This window comes from Apodemus sylvaticus, chromosome 10 (assembly GCF_947179515.1).
Source record: "Apodemus sylvaticus chromosome 10, mApoSyl1.1, whole genome shotgun sequence".
Classification (NCBI taxonomy): Eukaryota; Metazoa; Chordata; class Mammalia; order Rodentia; family Muridae; genus Apodemus; species Apodemus sylvaticus.
The window spans coordinates 28488169-28503586 of record NC_067481.1 but is presented as its reverse complement, the minus strand read 5'-3'; the positions used below and the strand labels follow the sequence as shown (position 1 = coordinate 28503586).

The following is a 15418-nucleotide window of genomic DNA, read 5'->3' as shown; positions in this document are numbered from 1 at the left end:
TGTGTGTTTGTGTGTTTCTCTGCACCTGTATTAATATCTAGAAGAACCAGGTACTGTGGTGAAGGTCAGGTTAGTCAGGATTTTGAGTCAGGGGATTCCAGACCCTTTTGGACTCTGAGGAGTCCAGTGTAGGTACCACACTTTCTTCTCTCAGGATGGAGCAGCTGTTGTCCAGTGTCATTGCTGTGACGTTTAAAATGTGAGCAGAGCCAAATGCACCAAGTAAATCCTGAGACACTTTGAATTTCACTTAACGTATTTTAGCATTTATATGTGATGTTGGTTTTATTTAGTAGCAAGGTAGTGGCCTTTAATTCTAGTATTAAGGAGGCAGAGGCAAGCAGATCTCTGAGTTTAATGCCAGCCAAGTCTACTGAGTGAGTTCCAGGATGCCAGGAGTACACAGAGAAACCCTGTCTCAAAAGTAAGGTGATTTTGAATTTCACATAAAAAGTTCTCTTAGGGGCTGGAGAAATGGCTCAGTTGTTAAGAGCCCTGACTGCTCTTCTGAAGATCCTGAGTTCAAATCTGGGCAACCACATGGTGGCTCACAATCAACTGTAAGGAGATCTGACATCTTCTTCTGGAGTGTCTGAATAAAGCAACAGTAGATTCACATATAATAAATGAATAAATCTTGTTTTAAAGAAGTATCTTAGTTAGAGTTTTACTGCTATGAATAGACACTATTACCAAGGCAGCGCTTAATAAGACATTTAATTGGGGCTAGCTTATAGGTTCAGAGTTTCAGTCCAGTATCATCAAGGCAGGAACATACTAGCATCTAGGCAGGCATGATGCAGGAGAAGTTGAGAGTTCTAATCCTCATCTGAAGACCACTAGGAGAATACTGGCTTCCAGGCAGCTACAATGAAGCTTTCAAAGCCCACATCCACAGTGACACTCCTACTCCAACAAGGCCACACCTTACAATAGTGCCACTCCCTGATCCAAGCACAGACAAATCATCACATTCCACTCCCTGGCCCCCATTGGTTTACTCTATGGGTCCATATATAGCCATAACATAATAAAACGTATATTCAGTATAACTTCCAAAGACTCCATACTTGATAGCAGTATCAACAATGTTACAAGTCTTAAGTTCAAAATCTCTTCTGAGATCCATCCAATCGCTTACCTGTAATTCTGGAATCAAGAAAGGAAACCAGCTGGGAAACTGGAAACTCTGCAACTCTATGTGTGTCTGATGTAGAAGTGGTCTTCAGAACTCCAACTCCTTTCTAATCTTTGTTGACTGTAACAAGCTTCTTTTCCTAGGTTGGTTCCATTCCCTGTTAGCAGCTTTTTCTCAGTGGATATCCCATGGTTCTGACATATCGAAAATCTTGGGGTCTCCAAGGCAGCTTCAATGTTACAGCTTCTCCTTTTAATGTCTGGAATGCACACATGATCTTCTGGGCTCCACCAAAGGACTGTCATCACTTCTCCAGCTCTGCCCTCTGTAGCATTCTAAGCTTAGGTTGATCCACTCCACTGATGCTGCTGTTGTTGGTCATGATTCCATGGTACTGGCATCTTGAACATGCTGGATCTTCTGCTGCAACTAGGTTTCCCCAACAGACTCTCATAGGCTCTCTTCAAGGTGCCAAGGTTCAATTCTATGTATGACCCCTGGGTCACCAAGTACAACTGAGGCTGCACAGTCACCAATAACCTCCCATGGCCTCTCACAGTGGCAAGTGTCTACTGTTCTTCATGACCCCTTCGAGACATCAAAACAAGTACTACCTGGGTGACTCTTGCAAATTATCAAGTACAGCTGCAGCATGAGGTACAACCTTGGCTATCTGTGGAACACATGTTCTCTGTGCTCTCAGGAAACACTTTCCCTCTCCTTAGTGAGGCAGCTCTCTTCTTTCTTTATTTTTCAGGAGGTTTGTTGTTGTTGTTGTTGTTGTTACTTTTTATTGTTTTGTTTTGTTTTTGAGACAGGGTTTCTCTCTGTAGCCCTGGCTGTCTTCACAATGTAGACCAGGCTGGCCTCAAACTCAGAAATTTGCCTGCCTCTGCCTCCCAAATGCTGGGATTAAGGGCGTGTGCTACCACTGCCCGACTTTCTCTTTTTTCTTTTCAATTTCTTTCAAAATAAAAATTTCAATATATATTTATTTCACTCTCTCTGTCTTCAGACACACCAGAAGAGGGCATAAGATCCCCATTATAGATGGTGGTGAGCCACCATGTGGGTGCTGGGAATTGAACTCAGGACATCTGGAAGAGCAGTTAGTGCTCTTCACAGCTGAGCCATCTCTCCAGCCCAAAGATTTATTTTTATTTTATGTCTGTGAGTACACTGTCCATGCCTTCATACACACCAGGAGACCACATGGGAATATTTTACAGAAAGTTGTGAGCCACCATATGGTTGCTTGGAATTGCATTCAGGACCTCAGTAGCTGCCGAATTCTACTGCTTCTGGAGATGGGACCTGGCCTTCCTTATTCTATTTCCAGTTCTCTGTTTCCCAACTTTCTGCCTAAACTTGGCTATCCTGGAACTTGCTCTGCAGATTGACCCTGAACACAGAGACCTGCATGCCTCTGTCTTGTGTAATGATGGGATTAAAGGCATGTACCAGCATGCCTGAATTTAAGCTTTTCTTCACCTAGAACCTGCTTTGTCCCAGGCAGGCCTTGAACTCTTAGATCTGTTTGGCTTTGTCTCCTGGGATTAAAGGTGTGTACTCCATACCTGGACCTAAATGAAGCTGGGCAGGATCTCGCTCCCAAATCCCTTAATCTGCTCTCTCCAAGAGCATAGGATTCAGCTCCATTTCACTTCCTGGTGCCCCGCTAATACTGGAACCATACATTTTATATTTTTCCTTTCTTAGCATGAGTACTTAACCAGAGAGCAAATTTTCTGCTGGGTTTTTTGAGACTTCCTTTGTAAATGCAATTAATCTAAATCTCTTCACCCTCGCCTTAGGCAGACTCTTCAGACAAGAGCAAAAACAAGCCACATTCTGCCGCAAAATAATACAAAAGTAGTTTCTAAACTACATACTGAAATTTTTCACTGAAATGGCTTGGTCCAGGTCCTCATAATTGAAATCATTCTCACTAACAAAATCTTCCACATTCCTACTAGGCTGGTTCATTTAGCCCTACTTAAAGCATTCTTCTGCTTTCCAAATCCAAAGTCCCAAAAACTACTTTCTTACAAAGAAAAGCATGGTCAGGCCTATCACAGCAATACCCCATTTCTCGTACAAAATTCTGTCTTAGTTAGGGTTTTACTGCTGTGAAAAGACACCATGGCCAAGGCAACATTATTGCTTGTCTTGAATTTAAAATTTTTATTTTAAAGGTTTTGTTTTGTTTTGTTTTTTATAATATCTGATGGGGCAGGCACACACTTTTCATCCCAGACTGGATACAGATGGAGGTGGAATCACTTGAGTTGAAGGCCAGTCTGGTCTACAGAGTGAGTTTCAGGACAACCAGAGTTACACAGAGAAGCCCTCTCTTGAAAATATAAAACAGGGCTGACCAGAATGAGCAGAGGTCCTGAATTCAAATTCCCAGCAACTACATGATGGCTCACAACCATCAGTACAGCTACAGTGTATTCATATTCATAAAATAAATAAAAAATTGAAATACTAAAATGATATTGAAAGATATTTTAATTACATCCATTCATTTGCTCTCTCTCTCTTTATCTCTCCCCCCTTGTGTTTATGTTTGTTTGTGTGTGTGTTTGCAGTCAAGTACATTTAGTTGACTTTCTCCTTCTACTACATGGGTCCCAGAGATCAAATTAAGGTTTTCAAAGCTGGATGTGATGGTACAGGCCTTTAATCACTGAATTCAGTAGGCAGAGGCACGGGGATCTCTGTGAGACAGAGGATAGCCTGGTCTAGGGAATGGGTGCCAGGACAGCCAAGCTCTGTACAGAGATCCTGTATCAGAAAACAATTCCAATAAAGAAAACAAAGCAAAGTCTGGCAGTGGTGGCACATGCCTTTAATCCCAGAACTTGGGAGGCAGAGGCAGGCAGATTTCTGAGTTCAAGGCCAGCCTAGTCTACAGAGTGAGTTCCAGGACAGCCAGGGCTACACAGAGAAACCCTGTCTTGGGAAAAAAAAACAAAACCCAAAACAAACAAACAAACAAACAAAAAAAAGCAAAGAAACCAAAATTCAGGTTTTTATGCTTGTTGGTAAGCACATTCACCCAGCAAATCACCCAGCTGGCCTTACTAGTTTGTTTTGTTTTAAATTTTTTTGTTTCCTTTTTATGTGTCTGAATATTTATTGCATAGATGTTTATGCCCCATATGTATGCCTGGTGCCCTCAGAGTTCAGAAGCCGGCATCATCTAGAACTGGAGTTTCAGGTGCTTATGAGCCATCTTGATTACAGATTCTGGAAACAGAATCCAGGTCCAAGGACATCTGCTCTCTAACTCTGAGTCATATTTCCAGACTGTTCTCCCTCCCAACCCACAAAGGGTTACTCTGTGTAGTCTTGGCTGACCTGGAACTTGCTCTGTAGACCAGGCTAGCTTCAGTAACCCACCTGTCTCTTGTCTCTGGAATGCTGGGATTTAAAGGCTTGTGCTACCAACACCTGGCTTTTTTTTTTTTTTTTTTTAAATTCAATCCTAGCTGCTCCAGATCTCACTATTTAAATCATATTAGCTTTGAACTCACAGAGATTTGCTTTCTTATCCTTGGTGGGATTAAAGGTTGGGCAACCACGCCCTGCTCTAACCACTATTTAAGCACAACACAGCAGAGGGACATCCACAGCGCTCTGCTCCATCCAACTTTCAAAGTTGGCAAATCAATCTCTTCTAAACTCCCAGTTCCTAATTCCTCAAACTCAAGCAAGGCCAGGTCTTCTCTACTTCCCTTTTCTGAGCTCTAGGTCAGCTCAAGGCCCTGGCTGTACCCAACTCTGGTGTGGTAACTGAGCCCCTATCCTGAGGCTGGGCCCCATAGGTGGAGGGAAGTTGGGAAGGTCTTGCCCTGTCACTCTGTCCTTACACACAGAAGCTCAGTGGCCCCCTTGCAGGGATGAAGGACTCCTGTGTTCTGGGCACACTCACCTTGATCTTTGGCCTGCTTTCCAGACTCCAAGGAGTAAGCACCAATGAGGTAAGCCAGTCTTCTGTGACTTTGGGAGGACTCTATGGGGCAGAGCCTTATCCCTGGACATGGCTGTTGGAGGGAGGGAGAGTCTGAGACCCACTGTCTGGAACAATTTCTGAGCAGAGACTAGCCTACAGTTCTTTGTGAGACAGAGATTCCTGTTCCCAATCTGGCCTCAAACTGTCTCTGTAGCCTTGAATAGCTCTGTGTTCTCTTGAGTTCTGTCATGCTGGATAAGCACCACTGGTTTACACACACCTACCTGATTTATCTCCATGTTGGAAAAGCATTCTTACAACTGAGACCCAACACCCAGGCTTTGAGCACTGACCTCTGTCTTTTTTCTTCCACAGGGGGCAAACACATGTGACAGCTTGTAAGTATGGGACTTTGTCTAGAATTATCAGTAAAAGGAAGGTGGGGTGGGGGTGGGGGAACCTGCATGTGCCCCGATTCTGCCCTGCATAAGGGGTCAGACTCCTAATTCCTATCACATTTGCTGAATCCATAGTCCATCTCACCTTACCCAACCTCAGGATCTGCAGTCTGGAACTGCTGCTAATCCCCAACCTTTCACAGCTGGGGGAGGGGGGGGCACATGGGCAATGTCCCACTGCTGCCTCCCATGGAAGATCAACACCATGACCATTCTGCCTGAGGAACAGTGGCATCCTGCCCTGATGAACTCTGAACTCAGGCCTTGAGGCCAGACCCTGATTCTTCCCAGTGAACCCAGGATGGAACTGTACCCCAAAACCACTAACTGTGGCTTGCAACCTGAGGCTCTAAGAGTCTAGGGAATCAGGGACCTTTTAATTGACACTCTGATGCCATCAGTATCTCCACATGTCTGTTTGTCCTGACTAGAAGCTGCCCCAAAGGATTCACATGCTGTGACAATGAATGCTGCCCAGAAAGAAAGGCCTGGGATCCTGCAAATGACCCCTTCCTGTAAGTCGGGGTCACCACTTCTGGTCATCATTCACTGAGAGCTGGGTCCACCAGAGACAAGGTGGGGGTGGGTGATGGAGGGGGTTTGGCAAGGGAGAATGGCCTAGGTACTCATGACAGTTGTCTCCCCCACCCTAGGGTCTTGTTCATCATTTTGTTGGTCACGGTCACCATCTTTTGCATCTGTGGGCTAGTGGACTACTTCTGTCCCAATTGTAGAAGAGAGGAGCAAGATGACAGAACTGGGAATCATCAGAATTCCCGTGAACCGACCTCCATTGCTCCCCTAGAGAGCATTTGGATCACCTCCTTGGATCCCCCACAGTCGGGTGCATCTTTTTGTCCAAATACCTAATGTTTCATAGCCAACTGTTAAACATGTTGCCAGAATGGATTGGGGAAGGGGGATAATGGATAGGCAATGGCTATGCGAACCCTAATTGTCATTCTTTGCCCCCAGACTCTAAATAAAACAAGTATCTCTTTTCTCCTGCAGGTTGTTCTGAATCCAAGTCCCACAGAACCACTTCCTCCCTACAGCCTCATGCCTGAGGGCCCTGCTGGTCAGATGAGAGGGAATGCCTATGCCACCCTGTGAGCTCCCTCACACACAGACCTCTTGGATCAAGCCCAGGACCCTGGAATGAATGCTGAACACATCATGTCTCTTGTTCTTTGATTTAATTTATTGTTTTTATACAATGCTTAACCCTCCACTTCTGTCTTGAGCTAAGTTGGGTCCAGAATCTTTGTCCCACACTCAAGTGTGTTGAGAGTTTTAAGAATTGGCAGTGGCTGTAGTGGTTGCAGAGAGATCATTGCTAGTGGACTGCCAACCTTGACTGGACAGCTCACCCTGCCATCCTACAGAAGCACTTCTGTGCCTGGCAGAGATTGAAGACTGAACAGCACAGACTCTGAGCCATCTTCCAACCATACCTGGGCAGAGAGGGCCTCGCTTTCCCTCTACAGCAATGTGAGAACCCAGGGACTGAGTGTCAATGGCTGGCTGCAGTGTAGGGATGGAGACAAGGTCAGAGGCTGAGGAAACACTTCCAGCTTCTTCCATTGGTGACTGACTGCACTGACACCTGCTGGGAGGACTGAGCAGCCAAGGTGTGATGAAGGCTTAGACCTTCAGCTTCCTGGGACTTGGGGGCACTAAAGAATGAACAGGAAAGCTTTCCCAATTCTATTCCAGTCCTGTGACCTGCTTTCCTGGGAGACCAGAACTTAACTAACCATGGGACTCTTAGGGAAATACAAGCCAGAAAACAGCCTCTTAGGAGAAGGTAGGGTGGGGAGAAACCCTGGAGAAGCAGGCATGGTTAGACTCCTGTGGAGCGAGGCACACAACGATGCAGATGAGCATCTTCTGGTGCTCTGGACCAGAAAGGCTGTGAAACCCTGGTCCACATCCATTGACCTGTGGGAACTTGTTCTGTAAGACAGGCACACATCCCCTAATGATGAAGGATCTGTCATGCAAACCTACATTGTGTCTGTCTTATTGGGAAAAAAGGAAATTACATAGCAGGTTTGTAAAATACATGTAATGGTTACATTTTTATAAATGTGTGTTTGTATGTTTCTTTGCGTGTCTATTAATATCTGGAAGACACAGGTGCTGTGGTGTAGTTCCAAGTTGGTCAGAAATCTGAGGCAGGAGGATTACCCCTCTGAATCTAGCCAGAGTTACAATGAGTTAAGCCATGGTGGGGGGGTTACTGACAACATAGTTCAGTAGTAAAGAATTTGCCTAGTATGTGCAAGATCTGGAGTTAAGTCCCCAGCTGCTGCTCCAACAATCTTGTACTATATTACAGCTACTGGGAGCAGTGAGCAGGTGGCTAGCTTGGGAGAGCTCTAAAGAAAAAAACTCTCCTGCTGGGCAGTGGTGGTACATGGCTTTGATCAGAGAACTAGGGAGGCAGAGGCAGGTAGATTTCTGAGTTCCTCAGCATGAGTTCCAGGACAGCCATGGAACAGTTTCGAAAATCATAAACGTAAACATAAACAAAGAAACAAAACTCTTCTCAAGACTGTTTATCTGTGTAGCCTTGGCTGTCCCTGACTCATTCTGTAGTGCAGGCTGCCTTCAAACACAGTGATCTACCTGCCTCTCTCTCCCAATTGCTGAGATTAAAGGTGTGCACCACCGCTGCCCAATTTAAGATTTTTTTTGTCTATATTAGTGTTTTGCCTGCATGTGTATTTGTGTACCAATGTGCATTCAAGACCGTAGGAGGCTGGAGTGGGCTTCAGATCCCCTGGAACTTGGATTCCACACTGTTAAGAGCCAAAGTGTGGGTGCTGGGAGTTGATCAAGGTATAAGAAAGGACGTTAGCTGGCTGGAAAAATGACCCAGTGGTAAAGAGCATCTGTGGAACAGCCAAGGCTACACAGGGAAAGAACAGCCCTCCCAGGGAGCTCCACACCTGACTGCCCTGCAGCACTGCTGAGCCTCTGTCTTGCCGGATTCTGGCAAGGGCCTTGGGCTCTTGTTCTATGCAGGAATCTTCAGCTTCCAGTCTTATCCCCACCCTGTGTGCAGATAGGGACACAGAGGGACAATTTGGTATCATGGAAAAACCCTGGGAGCTCAGAGTCAACCTCTAGGGACCCTTTGGACTCTGAGGAGTCAAGTGTAGGTACCACACTTCCTTCTCTCAAAAGTTATAGAGCAAAGGATGGAGCAGCTGTTGTCCAGTGTCGTTCCTGTGACGTTTTAAATGTGAGCAGAGCCAAGCACACCAAGTAAATCCTGAGACACTTTGAATTTCACTTAACCTATCGGTAACACTTATTTGTTATGTTGGTTATATTTAGTGGCAAGGTAGTGGCCTTTGATCCTAGTATTCAGGAGGCAGAGACAGGCAGATCTCTGTGTTCAAGGCCAGCCTGGTCTACTGAGTGAGTTCCAGGATGCCAGGAGTACACAGAGAAACCCTGTCTCAAAATTAAGGTGATTTTGAATTTCACAGAAAAAGTTGTCTTAGGAGCTGGAGAGATGGCTCAGTGGTTAAGAGCACTGTCTGCTCTTCTGATGATCCTGAGTTCAAATCCCAGCAACCACATGGTGGCTTACTACCAACTGTTAGGTGATCTGACAACTTCTTCTGGAGTGTCTGAACACAGTAAACTCACATATAATAAATAAATAAATAAATAAATACATACATACATACATACATACATACATAGTTTTTTAAAAAATTGTCTTAGTTAAGGTTTTACTGCTGTGAAAAGACACTAGTAGCAAGGCAGCTATTATAAAGACATTTAATTGAGGCTGGCTTCTAGGTTCAGAGGTTCAGTCCAGTATCAAGGCAGGAACATGGTAGCATCTAGGCAGGCATGGTGCAGGAGAAGCTGAGAGCTCTAATCCTCATCTGGAGACCACTAGGAGAATACTGGCTTCCAGGGACCAACTGTTCAAACTTGAAACTCTGCAACTCCATGTGTGTGTGATGTAGAAGCGGTCTTCAGATATCCTACTCCTTTTTCATCTTTGTTGACTGCAACAAGTTTCTTTTCCTGGGCTGGTTCCACTTCCTATTAGCAGCTTATTCTCAGCAGTTATCCCATGGTTCTGGCATCTCGAAAATCTTGGGGTCTCCAAGGCAGATTCAGTGTTGCAGCTTCTCATTCCAATGTCTGGGATCCACACATGATCTTGTGTGCTCCACCAAAGGTCTGCCATCGCTTCTCCAAGCCTCAATTCCTTGTATGATCCCTGGGTCATCAAGTACAACTGAGGCTGCACTGTCACCAATGTCCTTCCATGGCCTCTCACAGTGCCAAGGCTCAGCTGCTCTTCATGACCCCTTCATGCCTTCAAAACCAGCACCACCTGGATGAAACTTGCAAGGTACAACCTTTGCTATCTGTGGAACACAGCTTCTTTGTGCTCTCAGATAACACTTTGCTTCACGTTAAATGAGATAGGTTTTTTTTTTTAAAGGAGTTTTTATTATTGTTTTGTTTGTTTTGTTTTGTTTTGTTTGAGATAGGGCTTCTCTGTGTAGCCCTGTTTGTCTTCACTCTGTACACCAAACTGGTCTCAAACTCAGAAATGTGCCTGCCACTGCCTCCCAAGTGTTGAGATTAAGGGCGTGCACAACTACTGCCCGGCTTTTTCTTTTTCCTTTTCATTTTTTTTTTTAAAATCTGTTAAATAATTCTTTATTTCATAGTTGCTGTATTCAGATACACCAGAAGAGGGCACAAGATCCCCATTAGAGATGGTTGTGAGCCACCATGTGGGTGCTGGGAATTGAACTCAGGACCTCTGGAAGAGCAGTCAGTGCTCTTAACAGCTGGGCCATCTCTCCAGCCCAAAGATATATTTTTATTTTATGTCTGTGAGTACACTGTCAGTGTCTTCATACACACCAGAAGAGGGCATGGGATCTCTGTACAGAAAGTTGTGAGCCACCATGTGGTGCTGGGAATTGAACTCAGGACCTCAGTAGCTGCTGAGTTCTACTGCTTCTGGAGATGGAACATGGCCTTCCTTATTCTATTACCAGTTCTTTGTTCCCCTACTTTCTGCCTAAACTTGGCTGTCCTGGAACTTGCTCTGCAGAGTGACCTTGAACTCAGAGACCTGCATGCCTCTGTGTCCTGTAATGCTGGAATTAAAGGCATGTACCAGCATGCCTGGATTTAAGCTTTTCTTCACCTAGAACCTGCTTTGTCCCAGGCAGGCCTTGAACTCACAGATCTGTTTGGCTTTGTCTTCTGGGTTTAAAGGTGTGTACTCTATACCTGAACCTAAATGAAGCTGGGCAGGATCTCATTCCCAAATCCCTTAATCTGCTCTCTCCAAGAGCATAGGATTCAGCTCCATTTCACTTCCTGCCCCCCCCCCCCCCCCCCCCCCCGCTAATACTTGATTCATATATTTTCTATTTTTCCTTTCTTAGCATTGAGACTTAACCAGAGAACAAAGTTTCTGCTGGGCTTTTTGAGACTTCCTTTGTCAATGCAATTAATCTAAGTCTCTTTACCTTAGCCTTAGGCAGACTCATCAGACAAGAGCAAATCTAGCCACATTCTGCTGCAAAATAATACAAAAATAGATTCTAAATCACATACTGAAATTTTTCACTGAAATGTCTTGGTCAAGGTCCTCACAATTCAAATCCTTCTAACTATCGCCATCTTCAACATTCCTACTAGGCTGGCCTATTAAGCCCTACATAAAGCATTCTTTTGCTTTCCAAAGTCAAAGTCCCAAAATCCATTTTCTTTCAAACAAAACCATGGTCAAGCCTATCACAGCAATACCCCAATTCTGGTACAAATTTCTGTCTTATTTAGGGTTTTACTGCTATGAAAAGACACCATGACCAAGGCAACATCATCACTTGTCTTGGATCGATTGTCACCATATTTTCAATTTTTATTTTAAAGGGTTTTTTTTTGTTGTTGTTGTTTTTTGCTTTTTATTTTTTTATTTATTTTTATTATTATTTTTTTATATTGGATGGTGCAGGCACACACCTTTAATCCAAGACTCTGGATGCAGATGGAGGTAGATCTCTTGAGTTTAAGGGCAGCCTGGTCTACAGAGTGAGTTTCAGGACAACCAGAGTTAAACTGAGAAACCCTGTCTTAAAAATATAAAACAGGAGTGAGCAGAGTTCCTGAATTCAAATTCCTAGAAACCACATGATGGCTCACAACCACCAGTACAGCTACAGTGTATTCATATACATAAAATAAATAAAAAAGAAAATCTAAAATGATAACAAATGATATTTTAATTACATTTATTCATTTACTCTCTGTCTCTCTCCCCCCACCATGCCTCCACCCCGTTTGTGTGTGTTTGTGTGTGTCTGTGTATATTTGCAGTAAAGTGCATGGAGTTGACTTTCTCCTTCTACTACATGGGTCCCAGAGATCAAATTAAGGTTTTCAAAGCTGGATGTGGTGGCACAGGCCTTTAATCACCGAATTCAGGAGGCAGAAGCTGAGGCAGAGGCAGAGGGATCTCTGTGAGCTGGAGGATAGCCACATCTACGGAGTGAGTGCAAGGACAGCCTGGCTCTGTACAGAGATCCTTTCATAAAACAATTCCAACCAAGTAAACAAAGCAAATTCAGGTTTTCAGGATTGTTGGTAAGCACATTCACACAGCCAATCACCTGGCCGGTCTTACTGGTTTGTTTTGTTTGAAATTGATTTGTTTCATTTTTATGTGTCTGAATATTTATTGCATAGATTTATGAGTACCGTATGCATGCCTGGTGCTCTCAGAGTTCAGAAGCCAGCATCATCTAGAACTGGAGTTTCTAGGTGCTTATGAAGCCGTCTTGTATACAGATGCTGGAAACAGAATCCAGGTCCAAGGACATCTGCTCTCCAACTCTCAGTCATCTGCCCAGACTGTTCCCACTCCCAACTCACACAGGGTTTCTCTGTGTAGTCTTGGCTGACCTGGAACTTGCTCTGTAGACCAGGCTAACCTCAGTAACCCACCTGTCTCTTGTCTCTGGAAAGCTGGGATTTAAAGGCTTGTGCTACCAACATCTGGCTTTTTTTTTTTTTAATTCAATCCTGGCTATCTAGGCTCTCACTAATTATATCCTACTAACTTTGAACTCACAGAGATTTGCCTTCTTATCCTTGGTGGGATTAAAGGTTGGGCAACCACGCCCTGTTCTAACCACTATTTAAGCACAGCACAGCAGAGGGACAGCCAGAGCGCTCTGCTCCATCCAACTTACAGAGTTGGCAAATCAATCTCTTCTAAACTCCCAATTCCCAATTCCTCAAACTCAAGCAAGGCCAGTTCTTTTCTGCTTCGCTTTTCTAAGCTCTAGGTCAGCTCAAAGCCCTGGTTGTGCCCAGGTCTGGTGTGTTAACTGAGCCCATACCTTGCAGCTGGGCCCCATAGGTGGAGGGAAGTTGGGAAGATCTTACCCAGTCACTCTGTCCTTACACACAGAAGCTCAGCGGACCCCTTGCAGGGATGAAGGACGCCTATGCTGTGGGCACACTCATCTTGATCTTTGGCCTACTTTCTACTCTCCAAGGAGTAAGCACCAATGAGGTAAGCCAGTCTTCTGTGACTTTGGGAGGACCCTATGGGCAGAGGCTTATCCCTGGACATGGCAGTTGGAGGGAGGGAGAGTCTGAGACCCACTGTCTGGAACAATTTCTGAGCAGAGACTAGACTACAGTTCTTTGTGACACAGAGTTTCTTGTTCCCAATCTGGCCTCAAACTGGCTTTGTAGCCTTGAATAGTTCTGTGTTCTCCTGAGTTCTGTCATGCTGGACAAGCACCACTGGTTTACATACACCTACCTGATTTACTGCCATGTTGGAGAAGCATTCTCACACCTGAGACCCAACTTCCAGGCTTTGAGCACTGACCTTGTCTTTTTTTCTTCCACAGGATGTAAACACATGTGACAGCTTGTAAGTATGGGACTTTGTCTAGAATTGTCAGTAAAAGGAAGGCATGGTAGGGTGGGGGAACCTGCCTGTGCTCAGATTCTGCCCTGGATAAGGGGACAGACACCTAATTCCTATCACTTTTGCTGAAACCATAGCCCCTCTCACCTTACCCAACCTCAGGATCTGCAGTCTGGAACTGCTGCTAATCCCCAACCTTTCACAGCTGGGGGAGGGGGGGTCACATGGGCAATGTCCCACTGCTGCCTCCCATGGGAGATCAGCACCATGACCATTCTGCCTGAGGCACAATGGCATCCTGCCCTGATGAACTCTGACCTCAGGCCTAAAGTCCAGACCCTGATTCCTCTCAGTGAACCCAGGATGGAACTGTACCCCAAAACCACTAAGAGTGGCTTGCAATCTTAGGGTCTAAGAGTCTAAGGAAACAAGGACCCTTTGGTTGGACCCTCTGATGCCAACAGTATCTCCCCATGTCTGTTTGTCCTGACTAGAAGCTGCCCCAAAGGATTCACATGCTGTGACAATGAATGCTGCCCAGAAAGAAAGGTCGGGGATCCTGCAAATAACCCCTTCAGGTAAACCTGGGCTCACCACCTCTGGGCATCATTTTCTGAGGGCTGGGGCCACCAGAGACGAGGTGGGGGTGGGTGATGGAAGGGGTTTGGCAAGGGAGCATGGCCTAGGTACTCATGACATCACCATCCCCCTCCCTAGGGTCCTGTTCATCGTCTTATTGGTCATCATCGAGCTCTTGTACATCTGTGTGCTAGTGGAGTGCTTCTGTCTCCACTATCGAAGAGAGCAGCATGATGTCAGAACAGGGGATCCACAGACTACCCGAGAACCGCCCTCCATTGCTCCCCTAGAGAGCATTTGTGTCAGCTCCTTGGATCCCCCACCACGCTATAGTCAGGTGTGTTTTTCTGTCCCAATACCTAATGTGTTTCATAGTCATTGTTTGCTCAAACTCTAAATAAAACAAGTACCCCTTTTCTCCAGCAGGTTGTTCTGAATCCAACTCCCACAGAACCACATCCTCCCTACAGCCTCAGGCCTGAGGGCCCTGCTGTCAGATGAGAGGGAATGCCTATGCAACCCTGTGAGCTCCCTCACACAGAGACCTCTTGGATCAAGCCCAGGACCTTGGAATGACTGCTGATCCCATCAAGTCTCTTGTACTTTCATTTAATTTATTGTTACTATATACCCCTGCCCCCCCTTTTGTGATGAGAGCTAAGCTGTGTCCAGAATCTCTTTCCCACACTCAAGGTTGTTGACAGTTGTTAGAATTGGCAGTACCTGAAGTGGATGCAGAGAGATCATTGCTAGTGGACTGCCAACCTTGACCAGACAGCTCCCTCTGCCACCCTACAGAAGCATCTCTGTGCCTGGAAGAGATTGAAGACTGAACAGCACAGTCTCTGAGCCATCTTCCAACCATACCTGGGCAGAGAGGGCCTCGATGTCCCTCTATAGCAATGTGAGAACCCAGGGACTGAGTGTTAACGGCTGACTTCAGTGTAGTGATGGAGACAAGGTTAGAGGAGGAGGAAACACTTCTGACATCTTCCATTGGTGACTGACTGCACTGACACCTGCTGGGAGGACTGAGCATCCAAGATGTGATGAAGGCTTAGACTTCCAGTTTCCTGGGGTCTTGTGGGCACTAAAAAATGAACAGGAAAGCTCCAACAATTCTATTCCAGTCCCGTGACCTGCTTTCCTTGGAGACCAGGCACACATCCCCGAATGATGAAGGATCTGTCATGCCAACCTATATAGTGTCTGTCTTGTTGGGAGAAAAGAAAATTACATAGCAGGTTTGTAAAATACATGTAATTGCTACATTTTTATAAATGTGTGTTTGTCTGTTTCTTTGCATGTCTATTAAGATGTGGAAAAGCCAGGTGCTA

The 15418-nt window shown here is 45.2% G+C and overlaps 2 protein-coding genes across 2 annotated transcripts; both read left to right on the top strand.

Moving 5' to 3' along the window:
* Positions 1 to 5046: 5046 nt before the first annotated feature.
* Positions 5047 to 6670, top strand: LOC127695552 (transmembrane protein 92-like). The gene is made up of 5 exons (XM_052197786.1): positions 5047 to 5127; positions 5475 to 5497; positions 5989 to 6072; positions 6211 to 6395; positions 6555 to 6670. Exons 1-5 carry the CDS (start codon positions 5047 to 5049, stop codon positions 6668 to 6670), a joined length of 489 nt encoding a protein of 162 aa, XP_052053746.1.
* A 6385-nt stretch (positions 6671 to 13055) lies between these two features.
* LOC127693644 (transmembrane protein 92-like) lies at positions 13056 to 14582 on the top strand. Its single transcript, XM_052194647.1, has 5 exons — positions 13056 to 13136; positions 13483 to 13505; positions 13997 to 14080; positions 14220 to 14418; positions 14508 to 14582. Exons 1-5 carry the CDS (start codon positions 13056 to 13058, stop codon positions 14580 to 14582), a joined length of 462 nt encoding a protein of 153 aa, XP_052050607.1.
* The last annotated feature ends 836 nt before the right edge of the window (positions 14583 to 15418 follow it).